Below are 20,141 nucleotides of genomic sequence, written 5' to 3'. Positions count from 1 at the left end.
AAAAAAAAAAAAAAAAAAAAAAAAAAAAAAAAGACCATACCCTTTTATGTAATGATGTTTACTTTGAATTTATATTAGTTCACACAAACACTCCATCCATGCTTTTGTTCCGGCCCTCCGGCCCTCGAGTCAAAAAGTTTGCCCACCCCTGATCTAGAAGCATAGCTTCTCTGCAGTTTACAGGGATGTGGCGGGATGCTATCCAAATGTCCAGGGAATATTTAATATCTACTGAGAACTTAAGCTCCACCAAGAAAGGTCTAGAATCAATAGGGGATCCAAGTTCCTGCCCAGCAAGGGTTTCCTTGTTCTGGGCAGAAACTCACAAGGCAGACCAGGAGAACATGGCCCACCATGAACAGCCCAGGAAGCATATTTACATTGTGTCATAGCAAAGAACACATTGGTAACCAAGGAAAATCCAGATGTAAATGTTTTTCCCATCTGTCCCAATTAAATCATTATAAGAAAATATTTACAAACAAGTAAGGAGGTTCCAAAACAGGATTTGCAAGGCTCAAAGGTTTACTCTTGGGGATGAAAGCAAAGAAATAAATATTATTTAATTGCACTCGGAGGTTGAGAGTTCAGAGCACTCAAAATGTAAAGTGAAGGCAGGCAGTGAGGAAGGGAGGCCCTGAAAATGGTGGCTGGAGGCCTCCCTTGAACAATGTTAGGCCCAGGTTGATGGCACAAAGCAAATGGGATTAACATTTAAGTTCATCTATTCTTCCTCTACTCTCTGGTCACACAACCCCTCTCAGAAGTAAGGAATGAATCTATTTTTAAAACCTCTAGAGAGAACGACTCTACAACTTTCTTTGGCAATTCAATATTATATTTAGCACTTTACACTCAAGAAACATCCCCTCATACCTAACCTCAAAATTTTCACACTCTACTTCTTACACCTCTCTCTCTGACGCTCTTCACAGTGGGGGTAGAGAACAGCTGGGTACCATCTTTTATGTGATCCATAGGAGTTAAATATATATACATATATATATATGAAATCTACTAGTTTTGTAGTTTAATCCTTTGATATGACCTCAATATATATAGTTGTTTTATGCTGTTCTATATAAAGCTCAATAGTCTAGTGACTTTGAAAAGCCAAAATATATTCAAAATAACTGTGTTACTCCTCAAGAGTAATGACCCACTAAGAATTTCTGTATTTACCAGTTTCTGTAATAACTAAAACATTTGTTAAATGAAACCACAGCTTATAAAATTCATCATTCAAATACAGAGAAAAATATTTTTTAAAGTCACTAGATTCTTTTTTTTTTTTGTTCAATCGTTTATACAAATTCAACAAAGGTAAAACTGAGTCGGGAAGGTCTAGGAAACATCAATGATGAAAGAGAATCATTGATCGGCTCTTTACAACTGGGAAATAGCCATGTTATAGAGCCCGCAACTCGGACATGTGCCCGTGACCGGAATCGAACCTGGGACCCCCCAGTCCACAGGCCAACGCTCTATCCACTGAGCCAAACCAGCTAGGGCTTAAAATGTTACTTTTTTTAAAAAAAAAAAAAAAGCCACAAAATTCTTAAGTCCTCCAGTGGTGGGAGAATTATTCAGACAAAAGCCTCCAAGACAGCCCTAGCCAGTTTTGCTCAATGGATAGAGCTGCGGCCTGCAGACTAAAGGGTCCCAGGTTTGATTCCGGTCAAGGGCACGTACCTTGGTTGCAGGCTCCCCCTCACCCCCGGGCCGGGTCCTGGTCAGGGTACGTGCAGGAGGCAACTGATCAATGTGTTTCTCTCACATTGATGTTTCTCTCTGTCTTTCCCTCTCTCTTCCACTCTTCCTAAAAATCAATAGAAAAATATCCTAGGGTGAGGATTAAAAAAAGAGCCTCTAAAACAAAAACAAGAGTTAACACCAATGTAAAATGAGAATAAGAGTGACAGAGAAGTAATGATCAAAGAATCAGATGAGGAAGGAGGAAGAAGAAAAGTGTTTCAGACAGTTGAATGAGGTCTCCCAGGAGTCTAGATTTAGGCGTCTTCGGCCTAGCAGAGTTAAGAGAGATTCTAAGATTGAAGATCAAGATAAAATTAAAGACGAAACTCTATGTCTAAATTAAGAATGAAACTTTACTATCTAATACATATACCATGCACATTTTATTTATTTTTTAAATATATATTTTAATGATTTTTTACAGAGAGGAAGGAAGAGGGAAAGAGAGTTTGAAACATCAATGAGAGAGAAACAGCGATCAGCTGCCTCCTGCACACCCCCTACTGGGGATGTGCCCGCAACCAAGGTACATGCCCTTGACGGGAATCGAACCCGGGACCCCTCAGTCCGCAGGCCGACGCTCTATCCTCTGAGCCAAACCGGTCAGGGCTATGCCATGCACATTTTAAATATTCAGAATACTAAAATGAAAAATAGTTACAAATACATCACTAAGAAATATTAAAACTATAATTATAGTGAACCAGTTAAAAACACTGGGGCCCTTGGCCGGTATGGGTCAGTTGGTTGGGCATAATCCCTTGCCCCAAAAATTTGCCAGTTCCATTCCCAGTCAGGGTACATGCCTGGGTTGCAGGCTCGATTCCTGGTGGGGAATGTGCAGGAGGCAACAGATTAATGTTTCACTCTCACATCGATGTTTTTCTTTCTCCTTCTCCTTTCCTCTCTCAAAAAATCAATAAAAGTAGTTAAAAGAAAAAAACACATGGGGGAAAATGGAAATAAATTGACGAGAGATGGAGTGTGAAAACAATGTGATGTCCCAAGTATTGCCCTAAATATCTTTTTTTTATATTTTATTGATTTTTTACAGAGAGGAAGGGAGAGGGATAGAGAGTTAGAAACATCGATGAGAGAGAAACATTGATCAGCTGCCTCCTGCACACCCCCCACTGGGGATGTGCCCGCAACCAAGGTACATGCCCTTGACTGGAATCGAACCTGGGACCCTTCAGTCCGCAGGCCGATGCTCTATCCACTGAGCCAAACTGGTCAGGGCATCCAAGTATTGCCCTAAATATCTTTACATAGCCTCATCAACTATATATATTGAGGTCATAGCAAAGGGCCATAACTGCACCTTACTCTAAGTCTCTATGTACCTCAATAAAAATAAAGAAAGAAATGAAAAAAAGTAGAGCTTGGCCTGCAAAACTCCCTCTGTCCAATTCCTGAAGATGATTTTTATTGGATTAGCTAATATATAAACTATTCCTGCATGTAAAGTTATCAAGTGATGTAACGTTGCAATCTTTTCAAAACTTACCCTTGAGAATTCCAGCCACCTATATTGAAAGCGCCTGCTAAGGTTTGGAATTCTGGAATAAACCATCCTCCACACCAAATAGTTGGCAATGGTCCTGTTAACAGAGAAATGCACATTTATTATATTTAGGTTGCTATCTGATGCTCTGCAGAACACCTTAGGGAAAACTGTTGGCAAGCCCCTTGGAGGAATCTCTTGCTTATTAAAAAAAAAAAAAAAGCTGCAGAACTTTCACTTGAAAAATGACATAAGATGATACAATGTCAATACACTTAACCAAAATTGGCTTGCTTTTCACCAACTACTACAGATAGATGAAATGAATATTCCATCTCCAGGCCTCATTCGTGAACATTTTGCTTTCCCTCTCGGGGCATGGAGTCCACTGTTGCCCAGTGTTTCATGTCTAGAAATTGTCCACACCCACACCTTTGAATTATTAGGCGACTTGATAAAAATGCAGATGAATTCTTATCTTTGGAACAAACAGCAATATATTGGCTAATACCAATTATCTAGATTTGCACCCTGGTTCTATGCTTACTAGATATGTGAGCTTGGGCAAGTCACGTAACCTTGCTGATGTTATCATCCTTTGTCATACAATGGGGATGACTCCTACCTTACACGGTTATTGTGAGGTGAATATAAATTAAGAACATACTTGGAAAATTATAAATTCCAGATTTCTGTTGTTGTTATTCACTTCCAAACATATAAACAAGCCCATATGCTCATGTAATACTCATAATACATATCTTAAAAATCCATTACACTCTATCAAGTGTTGCCTTTTTCCATAAGCAAAAGATGCCTTGACCTCAGAGGATGTGTGACCTGAGTTAACTTCTAACTCAACAGTGATGATGAATTTTTAATGACCCATCTCCTCCCAGCTGTGCCATTATCACAGTGACTAATAACACACATTCCTGAGACAGCTCTTGAGTCAGACAGCCATGTGAGAGCAGTGTGACATGATGATGATAACTGGGCCATCAAGAACAACCCACATTTGTACTAGATTTACGGGGGTGATCGCTTTGTAAGTTATATAAATGTCTAATCACTATGCTGAATATGTGAAACTAATATAATATTGTATGTCAACTGCAATTGAAATATTAAAAAATATTTTTTTAAAAGAACGCTCTCATTTGCCTGGCACTCTAACCCAATAAACGTGCACTCCTAGCAATAAAGTATTTTTTCAGCATATATAGCCAATATATGTGTAGTTATTTTCATTTACATAGAGATAAGCTATTGGACTAACATATTACCAATGTTTTTGACAAATGCAGAAATAGAAATTTTGAAGGTTAAAGTGAAATAAAGATATTTTCAAAAATCATTAGTTCTTCAAATACCATTAGTTAATTCTTCCAGACACATTATCCATATAGGATTAGGATAATACAATGACAGTGGCTGTAAATCCACATTTCATATAGTCTTCTTGGCTATTTCAAAACATTTTAGACCATAGCCTTGTCATATCTGGTTAGACCACCACTGTTTTTAGCTTGTCATCTGGCTAACCAAGATGACAAACTTGAGTAGGAAAAGAGGCACTTCTGCCATTTTCTTGCCATTCACTTGTGCTGACTTTACTAGTAGTGGCTTCAATTCCTGTTTCTCCGCAAGAATTTTTAAAGTCATTTGTCCATTTGGGGGAGGGGAATAAACGAGATAATACAATTTATAAACCTACATATATATGTAAATAGTTCGAAATTATTTTCCATATATCTAATAAAAACAAACTACTGCGGGTGACACTACCCCCACCCTCTGTGTGTGCCATACCGATCAAATGCAGAGTTTGTGGCCACCTATATAGAATATAAAACCTAATTATTTTTTTCAATAAAAAATAGGCATATAGAAGTTTTCAGATTTTCTCTTGAATTCAGTGGATATTATTGGGATATGTGCACTCCTTCTCAGAAGCCCCTGTTCTTATCAGTAAAGTCTAGCCCTTATCCATGCTCTGTTGAGGCTACTGCAATAAATATGTAGTTTTAGATCGTTCCCTTGGATCTTTTCAGTTCACATCCCTACTCCTGAGCAAGACAAGAAGTGCTCACTGAGCATTTACTGCTGCCCAAGTATTGTTCCAGATGCCATGAGGAATGTAAAGAAATAGGAATCCAGGGCCTACATTCAGAGAACTTAGAGTCTAGTTGGGGGACACAGGACTTCAGATTTCAGCTTGTTCATATAATCACGTTTCTGAATTGAAGGCACACACAATAAGAACATATGAGATCCTCCTTTCACTCAATCAGCACATTCTGGGCACCTAGATATGTACTAATAGTTCTAGGTACTGGGGAGATGGAAAGGCAAGAAAGATATAGTCATTGATCTCTTAAAGCTTTTAGCTGAGCAGGGGAAATGAGGCAAGCACATCAAGAATGCTTTGGCAGCCCTAACCGGTTTGGCTCAGTGGATAGAGCATCGGCCTGCGGACTGAAGGGTCCTAGGTTTGAATCCGGTCGGGGGCATGTACCTTGGTTGCGGGCATATCCCCAGTGGGGGGTGTGCAGGAGGCAGCTGATCGATGTTTCTCTCTCATTGATGTTTCTAACTCTCTATCCCTCTCCCCTCCTCTCTGTAAAAAACCAATACAATATATTTTAAAAAATGCTTTGGCAGACACTGGCACCCAAAAGTATGTGCCAGACACTTCACAGCTCAAACTGAGGGATGAGAGTAAGCATCATGAGAGGGACAGGGCCTGGGCTGTGCCCAAAGGCTGGAAGGCTCAGGGGTGTGAAGCAGTAACATGAACTGTAGACAAGCTAAATAATGTAGGAATAGCTTGTTTGGAGGGGATGGTGAGCAGGGTCATCACTCTCGGAGGCAAAAGGCCAGCTGCAGTAAGGGAGACACAGGCAACAATCAGGGTCCAGGGTAGAGAATGTCAATGGGGCAGAGCCTGACCCTAACACAAGGTCTGTATGTTCTTCAAACTTAGAATACTGCTTGTTGGGTGTGACCGCTATGCTGGATCCATAGGTGCAGATTAGAAGGTCCCTGGCCAGCAGATATCCTATGTGAATTCAAAAAATATTCCCCCAAGGGAGCAGTGATGAGCCAGATTAACTAGGGACACTGTTAGGAGGGACCTGATGGCAGTAGAAAAGACATGGTGGTAGAAGCATACTGAAGATTTAGAAGTGTGGGCCTTTCCAGCTCCCTTGAAATCATATGGCATTTTCTAGAATCCCCACAGCAATTGCTATAGAAGAGATATTATTGTACCCATTTTACATACAAGGAAACTTGAGGCCTAGAACCATTAAGTAACTCCTCATTATTATATAGTCAGTGGGTCTCCAACTTAGTAAAATCACCTGGGGAGTTTTAAAGGTCCAGATGTTCAGGCCCCTCCACACCAATTACATCAAAATCTCTAGGTTGGAACCCAACATAAATAGAACCGGTGTAATAAACGATGGAGGCTTGACCAGACCTGGGTGTGTCTAACTCTAAGCCTGTGTGCTTTTCCCCATGCTACACAGTGATGCATGAATGCCTGTAATTCAGAAAAAAAATTCCTGACCAAATCACGGAGACCCCAAAATACTCTGACAAAGGCACTTAAGCAGAAATCTGTAGGTATGAAGAAAGAACAGTGTGTGAGGAAAAGCCAGGAGATGGAATGCGGGAAGCTCGCACAGTGAGACAATGGTGCTGATGAGCTGCTCCGGTGTGTGATAAATACACTGACAGAACTCGGGGAGCACACAGCTGCAGAGTGCTAATATTACCAAGCCAGGAGCAGATCTGACCATAATGACGGAATTACTGCCACCTAATGCTCAGATACACCAAGAAAAAAAAATTAGACTCAGCAACAGCACTTGAAAATAGCAAATAATACCTTTGTTTTTTCCAAAAAGCATTTTCAGCAGTATGGTGCTTTCCCCAAATGACAAGAAATAAAGTAGAGAAAAGCAAAACACCTCAGAAGAGAACCCACCACTAACAGAGCAACAGGAAAGCATTTCCCAAAGCCTCTGACCAGGAAGATGTTTTTAAAGAAGCTTCTGCTGCCCTTTGTTCTCAACTAACATCAGTGGCAACTAACATTTGTATTTCATTTCAAAGATCATAAAGTACCTTTTTTATTAAAATATATTTTATTGATTTTTCACAGAGCGGAAGGGAGAGGGATAGAGAGTTAGAAACATCAATGAGAGAGGAACATCGATCAGCTGCCTCCTGCACACCTCCTACTGGGGATGTGCCCACAACCAAGGTACATGCCCTTGGCCGGAATCGAACCTGAAACCTTTCAGTCCGCAGGCCGACGCTCTACCCACCGAGCCAAACCGGTTAAAGCAAAGTACCCTTTTTGATCCTCATTACCGATGTTATGGGGTGGTTATTATTATTATCTCCATTTTAAGATGAAGAAAGCAAAGGTCAGAGGTCAAGGGACTTCCAAGGATGTGTCAAATCTGGGACTAACATTTGGTCCTCAGATTCCAGAGCTTGCATTTGCTCCTCTCAGTCATACTCCCTGAGGTGAACCAGTTTCTTCTCAAAGGTTCTCAAAGCCAAAGAAATCTCCCTAAATCCTAGAGGCTGCTCGGAGGTATGCCTAAGGCTGTGATTCCCAAGTTGTGTCCCTAGCCCAGCAACTTCAGCATCACCTGAGAACTTGTTAGAAAATTCCTGGGCCTGCCCCAGAGCAACTGAATCAGAAACTGTGGGGTGGGGCTCAGCAGTATGTTTTAACAAGCCCTCTGGGGATATTCCGATGATTGTCAGGTTTGAGAACCACTGGTCTAGGAAAACTCCATCTCCTCATCTTTCTGCACACACAGATAAACTAGGACTTTCTAAATCCCAGATTCTGTATTCCTAACAAGCTCTCAGGCGAGGCCAATATTGCTCTCCATGGGCCATACTTTGAACAGCGAGGCCCTAGATCACCATCAGCATTGCTGAACCCTGTAAGAGGTCCACAGAACAGCACATTTTCCAGGTAAGCCTCTAGGACAGTGGTTCTCAACCTTCTGGCCCTTTAAATACAGTTCCTCATGTTGTGACCCAACCATAAAATTATTTTCGTTGCTACTTCATAACTGTCATGTTGCTACTGTTATGAATCGTAATGTAAATATCTGATATGCAGGATGGTCTTAGGCGACCCCTGTGAAAGGGTCATTCGACCGCCAAAGGGGTTGTGACCCACAGATTGAGAACCGCTGCTCTAGGAGCATCTGTGCAACAAGAGTCATCTCACTTTAATGTACACTGTGCATGCTTTATATGAAAATAAAATTGAGGACAGAAAAGATCACAGAGGCTTGGCAAAAGCTCCCAGAGTCTGCTTTAGGCCAGGCTGCTAAAGTACGGGCGCGCACGCGCACACACACACACAGAAGATCCCAAGTCAAATTTCTCTGACCTCATCTTTCCTCAGCCTCCCCCTCCCATTCTTGCTCCTCAGACCAAATAAGATGGAATCTAAGACCGCCTCAAGTCAGGAGTGGGTGGAAGAACTGAAGGGAGGCAGAAAGGGATGGAAGTCTGCAGCACCCATCACCCAGTGATGTGCTAGACCCGTGGTCTGCAAACTGCGGCTCACGAGCCACATGCGGCTCTTTGGCCCCTTGAGTGAGGCTCTTCCTAAGCCTTAGGAGTACCCTAATTAGGTTAATAACAATGTACCTACCTATATAGTTTAAGTTTAAAAAATTTGGCTCTCAAAAGAAATTTCAATCGTTGTACTGTTGATATTTGGCTCTGTTGACTAATGAGTTTGCCGACCACTGTGCTAGACAACTGGCTTGCCAAGAAAAACTTGATCTGTAGCATTTGCCGATTTCCAGGTTGTAAATATTCCCAAGCCAGGAGGAGATCTGACCATAACGACTGAATTACTGCCACCTAATGCTCAGACACATCAAAAAGTAGAGTTGATTTCAAACTATGCATGTGATCTCACTCCACATGGAGTTGGAAAGACATGCCCGTTACTTGAGGGACCCAGCACATCACTGCATCTTCACACCCCCTTTCCACCTTGAACTCCAACTCCGTTTCCCTATAGGCAGCCTCCATGTCAAGCCCTCAAATGGCCCTGCCATCTACTTCCTTGTCCCTCAAAGGCCAACACAGTTTCTGGAACAACCTCTAGGGGATCTCACTGATCTAGTTTTGTACCATGACTGTGTTCTGACCAATGAAATAGGGGTAGAAGGGATATGCACCACTTTTAGGACTTACCACAAAAACTTCCTTGCAATTTTCTACCCTCTCTCTTTCCCCACCTATCAGCTGAATGGAGAAGATTCCAAACATCCAGAGAAGGGAAGTCACAAAAAGAAGGAGCCTGGATTCCCAAGTCACTACTTGGAAGAAAGCCATCTTATAGGGACACCCACGTTGGACCGTTCCATGAGCCAAGAGTATAATTTTTATTGTGCAAGCCAATGAGAGTTTAGAAGAACTTATTGCAGCAATTGGCATGTCCTGACTAATATGTAACTATGAGGACCCAAGGGGATATTTCCTGGACTGGAATACAACACAAGTGAGGATCAAATATGATTAGCAGTAAAAAAATGCACTGTGATGTGCAAATAAAGTATTAATCTTTTCAATATGTAAAGTGTCTTAAAATCTCATAAGAATATATAGGATACAAGTTGTTTTTGATAAATTGGTTTTTGAGGCGTAAATTATGTGAAAGAGATGTTTTTTGTCTTTAAAACTGAAGTTTCATAATGTCTAAAGGTCATTTTATATCATAGATATACTATCTGTAGGTAACTCTTCTATCTATATATTCTTCCACTGCTGTTCACTACATTTACATCAAGTTATCATTTTGACAAGAAGCAGATTAAAATCTCCCTCTACTCATGATCTTCTTGGTCCCTTTTGTTATAACAAGTCCTGCAGTTCTAAAGTATAATCATCACCATAGAGATGATTTTTCTAATATAGTAAGCCAAGGCCCAATCTATCATGTTGTTATAAGTTAGGCTTTTATGGAAATAAAATTAATTTCCTAAAGCACCTACTAATTTACAAACAACTCACTAGGTCTGAAGAATACATATATAGCATGGAAAAAACTCCACCTTTCAATGCAAATTACCACCAACATTTAAAATGTGCCCAATAACTCAATGGCATAGGCGTAGAAAATCATTTGGATCATATTTTATAGTATTTCAGAGCTAGGAAGCACGTATGAATAAGTTATTCTAATGTAGTGAGTTCCCCCCTCCCCAAAAAAGTAAGCATAAGACTTTCTTGAGTTGCTTGTTAAAATACAGATTCCTGGGCCTCACTCCAGATCTACTTTATAGGCCTCTATGGAGGAGGGGCCTTGGAATCTATATTTTTACCACAGGCTGCTGGCATTACTGGTCCATGGAGCACAGTTTGAATAGCAAGGCTCTACCCCACCCAAACACTATTTACCTCTAGATTCAATTTTTGCTTAGAGAATTTTCAAAGAATCACTGCTTATTTCTGGTAGAATTTTAAGTGAATTTATTGTTTCTTCTCTCCCTTCTCTGTATGTTTACTGTCCTGCATGCTTTCCTCAAGGAACACATACTGTTTTTTCCATAAGAATATATCATCTTAAAAAGAATACAGCTCTTCAAACGTGTCCTTCCGTAGGTGGGGATGGATGCTGAATTTTATTACTAGGACTTTGGCAGGTGCTTTTTTTTTAAATAATAACCCCTTGCAACATGCCTTGTATAAGTCCAAATAAGAAAATATGATTTTTTTTATCCTGGCCTGGCAATTTGCCTTTGTCTTTGTAAACTAGTTGACCTTTCTGTGCTTCATTTTCTGTAGTGAAATCTGAATGGCTTCATAAAGATGTAAAATTAGCCCTAACCGGTTTGGCTCGGTGGATAGAGTGTCGGCCTGCGGACTGAAGGGTCCCAGGTTCGATTCCGGGCAAGGGCATGTACCTTGGTTGCAGGCATATCCCCAGTAGGAGGTGTGCAGGAGGCAGCTGATCAATGTTTCTCTCTCATCGATGTTTCTAACTCTCTATCCTCTCCCATCTCTCTGTAAAAAATCGATATATATATATATATATATATATATATATATATATATATATATATATCAAAAGACGTAAAATTATCTTTCCCGGGCATTTTTTGGGTTTCTTGTTTTGTAGTGCTAAAGTAGCACCCCAACAAATCCTAAAATATACTTTCTAAAAAGAAAAACCTGACAGTTCCTGAAATTCTTTCATCGGTGCAATTTTTCTACAGCTCTCAGAGTGATCTTACGTCTTTTCAATATAGGTACCTTGGTTTATTGCCACAAAGTGACTTATTGGCTAAAAAGAAACAAGGGGGCGAAAGCATCAAAAGACTAAGAATTAACTGGGGGGGAGAGAAGATGTTCATATGGAAGTCTCAGAAAACATTATTATATGACTAGTTCACAAAACTAACAAATAATTTAGGTTTTCAGAGAGAAAATATGGAGAAATACTGGAAATAAGGAGCAAAAACATTGTGTATGTGCTGTCATTGCAGCAACTAAATCACAGCAGACGATGGTTTTGGCCAATTTGTCACAAAGGGCACCGTGATTTCCCCCAAGACTCTTTTGATGCAACTTTCATTAAAAACAGTTTTCAAAGGATGTGAGAGGTAAGGCCTTAACATTTACAAGGAAAAACAAAAGTCACAGTAAAATACACAAGGAAACTCTTACTTCTTCCTCTCAGAGCCTAATATCCTAAACAGATCCTTAAAGTACTGCGGGACACGAACCACCACGTTCTCTGAGGGGCCGATGTCCTTCAGGTCAGGGTAGAGTCTGGTATCGATGACCTTCTTGATGTAGCCCAGCCAGTCAAACTGAGGAGTAAGAGAAAAAAACCAGAGTGAAGTACCTCTTGCTAGGCAGCAAGCAAGGCAAATATCGTCGGTTTAACAGAATCCATTGCTTGTGATTTCAAACCAAATAATTAAAAATGCAACTGCTCAAATCTAGAAAATAAATGCCCAGTCACTGCCACCCAGACCTACTACTTGCATCATAAATGGAACATGTGTTCTATACCATCCGCATATGGACAACACATACACTCACCTGGTAATACCCACACTCACTCTGCTGGTCCCTCCAGTACTCTCTGCCCCTCCCTCCTCAACTCTCCTCTCCTTCATTTCCTCTCTCCCCCTCCTGTACTCCCCTCTCCGTGCTATGCTCCCTCTCTCTCCTCCCTTTCCCCCCTGTACTCTCCCTTACTCACTGTCACGTCCACAAAGACACAGATGCCCCAGGACATTACCGGTCTTCCTTCTGACACAACCTTTCTTGCATAGGGGAAACAAGCAGCAACAAAATGTAACATATCCCCTCTTCAGAGCATCACTATCTTGCTGTATGAATCGGTCCCTCCCTTGCTTGCCTCCACTATTAAAATGAAAAACCAGCTACTCACAGGCCCAGCCATTCCTGTAGGCAGGGATGGCCACATACATGCCCCAATTCTACTCAATAAGAAATAAAAGGAAGCCACCTAGGAACAGTCTAGAAAGGTTTTGGTTTTTCCTGGTAAAAGAATTAGATATGGCCATCACTGTCCCTTCCCCCTTCTTCCTGCCCTGATGGCAGATATGATATATGGACCTGTGGTAGCCATATATCATATGCTTTGCATGCTTGGATCTTCCAACATGAAGTCAAAAAGCCAATACACTAAAGAGAATGGAGTGGAAAGAAAGAATTCGGGCCTTTGACAACATTGTTAAGCAGCTAAACCAACACCAGTAGCCACCTATGTCTGAACTTCTGCCATGTAGCAAAATGGGTTGTAAGTGTTTAAGCCATCTTGGAAAGGTTTCCTGTCCCAAGAGCAGAAAGCATCCTGATGCACAGAAAAGGGATAGTGTATGTGATAATGGACAAAGATGATGATAACCAAAAAGACTGGTGGTAGGTTTGACAAGGCAAAAATTTACACACAGATGAAATGCAATCACTGATAAACTAACCAGTTAAAATAAAATCCCCTGGATAGTTTTCACCAACCTGGGGAATCATCGCACTCAGTTGGGAAATGTTCATTTTGTTGTACATGGCCTCGCTGGTTCGGTTTTCATGTGGAATCATTATCTGTTGAAAGGAGACTTTGGTTATTTTTTCAAAGGAACAGTTTCTTACTGCATGACGCCTTCTACATGTGCGCAAACATCTGCAGAGTATCATATGGTTTTTCAAGATTTTGGTGTGGTGCTGAACTTGGGAGAGAAAAACAAAAGACATCACTTTAGGCAAGATTAAGAAATAAAAAGAAACTTCCTGTCCTGTTCACTGGGAAACATTGTCCTCAATACAAATATAACTACCCAGAATCCTTTCCTCACCTACAATGTGGATGGACAAAATCTATTATTGGCCCAGTTTTGACACCAAAGTCAATTGAGACAAACACCTTACCTTCACCTGTGGTGTCCAGATAATGAGCTCAGTGTGTCAGGAGCCACAGACCATCCTTCACCCCTAGAGCCACATTTTCACTGAAGAACACTCGACGATCTGGGCACCACTGCCTCCTGTAATCATTCTGTCAACAGCTCATTCCCTCACTTCCCTTCGTCCCTCTGGTTTCCCTGGCTTTGAGATTCCCCTGGCCCCACTGCTGGTCTCACCATCCTGATACACATTTCCAAGTCAGTATCTCCAGCCCTGACCCTTCACACTCTTTCCATTCCCAGTATGCATGCCCTTGCCATTTTGCCACCACCAAAAAAACCTGAAGCTTCTAGCCTTTGCCATGTTTAATCTAATCTAAGAAGAGCCGCAGTGATCACCTTCCTCATGGGCCATCCTAATCACATCCATGAACAGGCAGTCGCTCCCCATACCCACCCCTGAGTCCCATCATCTGGTTCCCTTGCATTAAACTTGCCACTTACCACCTCCACAGGACTCTCCTACTCTTACACCCCCATTCACAACCACCACGCCCAGGGTTGGAACTATGATTCCAGACTTTGCCTAGATTCATTTCCTCTGTCAAATCTTGCCATTAAACTCCACTTGCCTCCAATCACAGGGGCCACTCCATCACTAAGACCTCCCCTGGTGCACACACCTCTGTCTGGGATTGGTCAAATGCACACTTCCATGGCTGTATTTAAAATGACTTATTTGTGCTGGACTAAGCTGTCCTGGCACCTGAGGGAAGCTTCAGAAGTTTCCCTAGAACTCTATTTCCCACTAATTTTGAATGTCCTCAGTGACCTGGGGTGTAAGAGATGGAAGTGAGCACTACTAGCATGCCAAAAATCATGTGCCATGGATTTTTCAAGGCAAAGACACAGAGGGCTGAGTGGTAGACATCTGGCCCCTCTTTTCTAAATGATTCAGTGCCCTTAGCTTCCCCCTGTCACCCTCCACAGGAGAGACTTCATGTGTCTCACAAACATCTTCCAGGTTTTGTTTGAATCATTGCCTCAGACTGTCCACTCCTCCCTCTACTCAGGCTTGCAGTCCCAGGTTGGAGCCCTTTGGCCTCAAAGCTGTTTTGAGCGCTCTGCTAGCTTTCTCCCCATCCCATGGATTTGTCACTTCATTTAGCCTCTTGACAATTCCCAGTCTTGCCTCAGCCCAGCTGTTTTTAGTTCCCTTTTTGGTCTAAATCCCTGGCTCAGAACAAGGCCTTCCCCGATGTATCAGAGCTTCAGTCCAAATTAGAGCTCTGGGTCTCCTATTTGCCTAGGAAGGGAATCCAGACAGCCTTTAGACATGGCTTAGAGGCACAGTCTTTGACTCCAGAACATCTGCAGTGACCTTCATCACACAGTCTTCAAAGGTGACACACAGGAATGGACTTTTTGTGCTGCAAGTAGAAGTTTGGAGAGAGGTCCACACATACATCACTGCTGCTGAGAGAAAGACTAATTCCTCCTCCACCTTCTCCATCACCCCAACTCCATACCTCAAAATCCCACCACACTTCACCAAACACAAGCCAAGCAACACTTGGAGTCATATGAACTTTAGGATTTTTAGCAACTTGTTATAAAAGACTACTAACCCATATACAAGTGTTTCTTGACAAAAGTTTTTTTTTCCCCCACAGCAAAGTATCCCAACAAACAGATCTCACGATACTTGTTCTCTCTGGTTTGGGAATGTATAGGGGTTTTCCACTTTGGTTCTTCTAGGAAAAAAAAGTTATTCTATAAAGAAAGCTAACCATTTAGGATTTCTCACTCTCCCTTAAGTTGGTTCTTATATCTTTTTGTTCCCAGCATTAGCCTGGAAGAATTTAAGGTGACCTACACAGAACGTAGTAACACAATGAGATTCATTAAAGCAGGGCAAGAAAAGAATGAAAAAACAGGGCTGGATACAAAGTAGTACCAGAAAGGCAGCTAAAAATGCTCACCCTATACACTTCTACATCAAATTTGTGTATCTAGTATGGTAGGACAGACTTCTCTAAGTCCCTATCTTAGGTCAGACCGACCCCGAGTAGCAATGGGAAAAGAGTAGGTTAGATTAAAAATTATCTTCCAGCCCTAGCTGGTGTGGCTCAGTGGATAGAGCTTCGACCTGAGGATTGAAGGATCCCGGGTTCAATTCCGGTCAAGGTCACAAGCCCAGGTTGCAGGCTCGATCCCCAGTAGGGGGCGTGCAGGAGGCAGCCAATCAATGATTCTCTCTCATCATTGATGTTTCTATCTCTCTCTCCCTCTCCCTTCCTCTCTGAAATCAATAAAAATACATATATTTTAAAAATTACCTTCCACTCAAACCAAATCAATAAGGATTCATTAAATAACTATTCTTCTATTGGAGCCATACAGGAGTTTCTCTTGGAAAATATAGTCAGAGGGTCTTTGGCCATAGTTGAGACTTTCCAGGGGAGGTGCTATTAGTTATACCTTGGACCCAAAGGACAATGTCACAGAATGCTATTTTATATATTTTTTTCATTCAGGATATACTGCCTTTAAAATAAAGAAAATAAAAAATAGATTTTAGATTAAGTCTTACCTCAGCTATCTTAATTTCCAGTCTAAGCACTGACTTCATGTCATGCTCTGCTCGGGAGCTATTAGCACCCAAAAGTACGGCAGTATCCACCATGAACTTGTAAAGGGCCTCCCGATACTGGAAAAGATAAAGAAGCAAGTGACCATGACAGCAATCTATTAGAAAGTATGTTTCAGAGACATTGGGAAGCAGAAGCAGCAGGTGGAAATAAATTCCCTTCATTTTCACTTGTACTCAACGTACGGTACAGTCATTATGTGATACCAAACACCCACCTACCACTTTGGGAGAAAGAAGAGTGACAGCTCCTTGGATACTGTTTCCATGAGAGGCAGAAATGTCCAGCCACCGAGAATCAAGAGAACTAGTTTTGTAGCAACCGACAATATTATGGATATGTGAAACATCTCCAAATGAGCCCAGAATAGAAAGTTAAAGGTCAGACTCCTCTTTCCAGGCAAGAGAGGCTTAATAAAATAATGGGAAAGAGCTGTTGCTAAAAGCAGGAGGCATGATCCATGAAGACTAGTGGGAACAGTGATTTATTCTCTTCCAGCTCCATTTTCCCACCTTCACACTAAAAAAAATAAATAAAAGACCATCAACTGCAGCCTTAGGTCTTTCTAGTTTTGCACAGTTTTTACAAAGTTCTCCTCACCCCCTCAGGAAAAAAAGAAGGGAGAGATGAGAGAAATGATGAAGTGAAACTGAGCAAAGAGCAAATACAGAATGTCTTCCCTGCATGTCCATAAACCCATTTTCATGACACATATTACTGGAGGGGAGAACCTTATTTTGTGGGAACTGCAGAATCTCATTGGGGGTCATATTTCTCCTTTCAGATATACTTGTAAGAACTCAATATACTAGGTATTAAATAATCTCACAGTTATGCTTTAGGAATAAGATTTCCTCACATACACCTTGAATCTGTAAGCTATTCTTACTGTGTTTATGACGTTGGAACCTATACAGTGCTTGGCATATAGCAGGCCCTTAATAAATATTTGTTGAATCAGTAAGCAAGCTTTGCAAATAGACTCAATTAGAAACAATCTTTTCCAATTCCCAGTTTGATTAAAAAATATTTAATTAATCAATACATGTGCAGATGTCTTGCTAGGCATTCTGTGCATATGAGGGGGGTACAGATGAAAAATTAAATAATACTTAAGTCTGATTTCCCAGTGTGTGATCTGGTTCTCAGTGTGTAAGGGAGATAAACATGTAATTACAAACTTTAATATTAGAGAGTCCAACGTAAGTTCTTTAATAAAGCTGCTAAGTGCTTGAAGATTAAAGAGCAGGAAAAGAATTCCAGCCTGGAGAAATCGGAGACATAATGTTTGAAGGAGACAGGTTCAGAAGCAGTGAGGAGACCTCCTGTGAGGTGTATGAGCTGCCTTTGCTGAGGGGGGGAAATAAATAGATGGCACATTAAAGCTGGTTTGGGACCAGGTCATGAAGAGGCCTTGAACTCCCAATGAGGAATTTATATCCTACCTTATGAGCAAAAGTATGATGTGAGCTGCACTAAGAAGAGAACTGATCAAGTGGTACTACAGAGGCAATGAAGGGAATAAATGGAATGGAGGGAAGAAGGTAACAATCAAAACGCTATCTGCTGTAATAAAGCTAAGAGTTACCAAGGGCCTGACCTAGAGTAGTAAGAATAGAAAGGAGGGATCGGGTAGAAGAGAGATTTTGAAGGTAGAATCCACAGGACTTGACTGATTGGTTATAGGGGGAAATGATTTCAAGTCTAGTTGCTGATAGGGTGGTGACCCCAGCAGAAGCAGAGGTGCTCCCCCAGACTGAAAAGTTCATTACATCCACTTTCACGCTGGCTGGGTGGCTCAGATGATTGGAGCATTGTCCCATACACTGAAAGGTTGGGGGTTCGATTCCTGGCCAGGTCATATAACTAGGTTGCAGGTTCAATCCCTTATTGGGGTGCATACGGAAGGCAATCGATCAATGTTTCTCTCTCACATTGATGTCTGTCTCTTTCCCCGCCTCTCTCTCTCTAAAAGCAATAAAAAATAAATAAAAAACGTATCTTCAGGTGAGGATTAAAAATATTTTTTGAAGTTCATTTCACCCACTTTCAAGAAGGAAAACTTGCCAACCTTCTTTGATGACTGCCCTCAGTCAAAAGATTGCTTAGGATCTTGGCTACCTTCCTGCCCTCCAGAGCCTTCTAGATATAGGGTCTTGTATCAGCAAAGGAGCAGGGACTTACACTGTGAGCCAGCACTTCCCAGTCTAAATTCCTGCGTTCTCAGGCTGGGCCAGAAACCAGAGAGCTCCCTAATTGAGGAGACCCTGGGTCTGAGGCTCTTTTGGAAATTCAACAAAGTTTCCAAAACGAATTGAAAGTATTATGAATGAAACAGTTCTAATCTATAATGATAAAAGCATAATATGCTAATTAGACCAGATGTCCTTCCGGATGACCTTCCGGACGAAACTGGGGCTGTGAGGGAAGCCCGGGTCCCAGGTGCCTGCCAGCAGCCAGAAGGAAGCCTGGGTCCTGGGTGCCAGAGGGAAGTCGGTGCTGGCAGCCAGGGGAAGGAAGGCCTACTCTTGCATGAATTTTGTGCATCGGGCCTCTAGTCCAATATAAAAAAAAAAAATGTAGGTTTCCCAGTCAACCCAAAAAATCTAACCTGATTGATCCCATCTGGTTCTTATTAATCTGGAGCAACCTGATAAGAAAACAGATTCCTGGGCTCTACCTCAAGTCTACTAAATCAGATTCTCCAGGGCTGTGGCCCAGAATCATACATTTAATAGAATCTCAGGTGATTCTTAAGCAGTACAATTTAAGAATCATTATTTGAGTGGGTATCCCTCCCCACACGTTACTTCTGAAATGTGTAGTGAGCTCTCTGTACTTCTGAGGAATGACTGCAAGCTAATTTCTTAGTTACTTCATTTGGGTGTGCTGTCTCCCCAGCTCCAACATGAGAGCACTGAGCATGGGGACTTGTTCAGCCTTGATACCCAGACTTCCAGAAGTGCCATTTATGTCTGAATAAAAAGCCTTTGGTTCCTTAATTGGAAATATGGTCATCAAATAGCCACACTGCTGTCCTAGACAGTTTGGCTCAGTGGATAGAGCATCAGCCTGTGGACCAAAGGATTCCAGGTTCGATTCTGGAAAAAGGGCACGTATCTAGGTTGCAGGCTCCTCCCCGGCCCAGGCCCTGGTCGGGGATCGTGCAGGAGGCAACCAATTGATGTGTTTCTCTCACATCAATATTTCTCTTTGTTTTTCCCTCTCTCTTCCACTCTCTCTCTAAAAAAAACAAAAAACAAACAAACAAACAAACAAAAAACACACCACACTGCTCCTTTCCAGTAGTGTCAGAAATTCTAGAACAACTTATGAACCCATCAACAGCCTGACAAGGTGCAGAGTTGAAATATGAAACTTACAGACTTGGCTTCTGTGCTATTGTCAAGGTAGTCTTCCCTCACAGCTAGGGAGAGCGTTGCTTGGTCCAGCTGTTGAAATAAAAACAAAGTATTTTGCTTGCACTGTAAATTATTATGTACCATGTTAACAAGAGTCATGAGATCTGAAATCCCAGTCATATTTTGAGCTTGTGTTACCATTACAAAAACAACTCAGTACACTCAGATCTACCAGTAAATAGATACTTTAGCAATGATAGATATTATGAAGTATCAGAAACCTGCCTCTGCTTCCCCAATGCATGGCTTCTACCCCTTTCAAGGTTCTATCAATAGTAAATAACCTCAAAGATATTTGAATGGGAATAGGTCTTAGAGATTATCTGATTTGCCCCCTTACTTGATGGGTGGAGACAAAAGCCAGAGAAGTGAT

The 20,141-nt window shown here is 41.5% G+C and overlaps 1 protein-coding gene across 1 annotated transcript in view; it reads right to left on the bottom strand.

Moving 5' to 3' along the window:
• PHEX (phosphate regulating endopeptidase homolog X-linked) overlaps window positions 1-20,141 on the bottom strand; it is a 188,492-nt gene that overhangs the window by 125,259 nt on the left and 43,092 nt on the right. Inside the window, exons 6-10 of the mRNA XM_023751320.1 lie at window positions 19,730-19,798; window positions 16,289-16,405; window positions 13,313-13,396; window positions 11,987-12,132; window positions 3,263-3,356 (exon numbers count right to left, since the gene is read on the bottom strand). Coding sequence (XP_023607088.1) covers window positions 3,263-3,356; window positions 11,987-12,132; window positions 13,313-13,396; window positions 16,289-16,405; window positions 19,730-19,798 — 510 coding nt within the window. The remainder of the gene's footprint in view (window positions 1-3,262; window positions 3,357-11,986; window positions 12,133-13,312; window positions 13,397-16,288; window positions 16,406-19,729; window positions 19,799-20,141) is intronic.

This window comes from Myotis lucifugus, unplaced genomic scaffold (assembly GCF_000147115.1).
Source record: "Myotis lucifugus unplaced genomic scaffold, Myoluc2.0 scaffold_20, whole genome shotgun sequence".
Classification (NCBI taxonomy): Eukaryota; Metazoa; Chordata; class Mammalia; order Chiroptera; family Vespertilionidae; genus Myotis; species Myotis lucifugus.
This window is presented reverse-complemented; position numbering and strand designations above follow the sequence as displayed.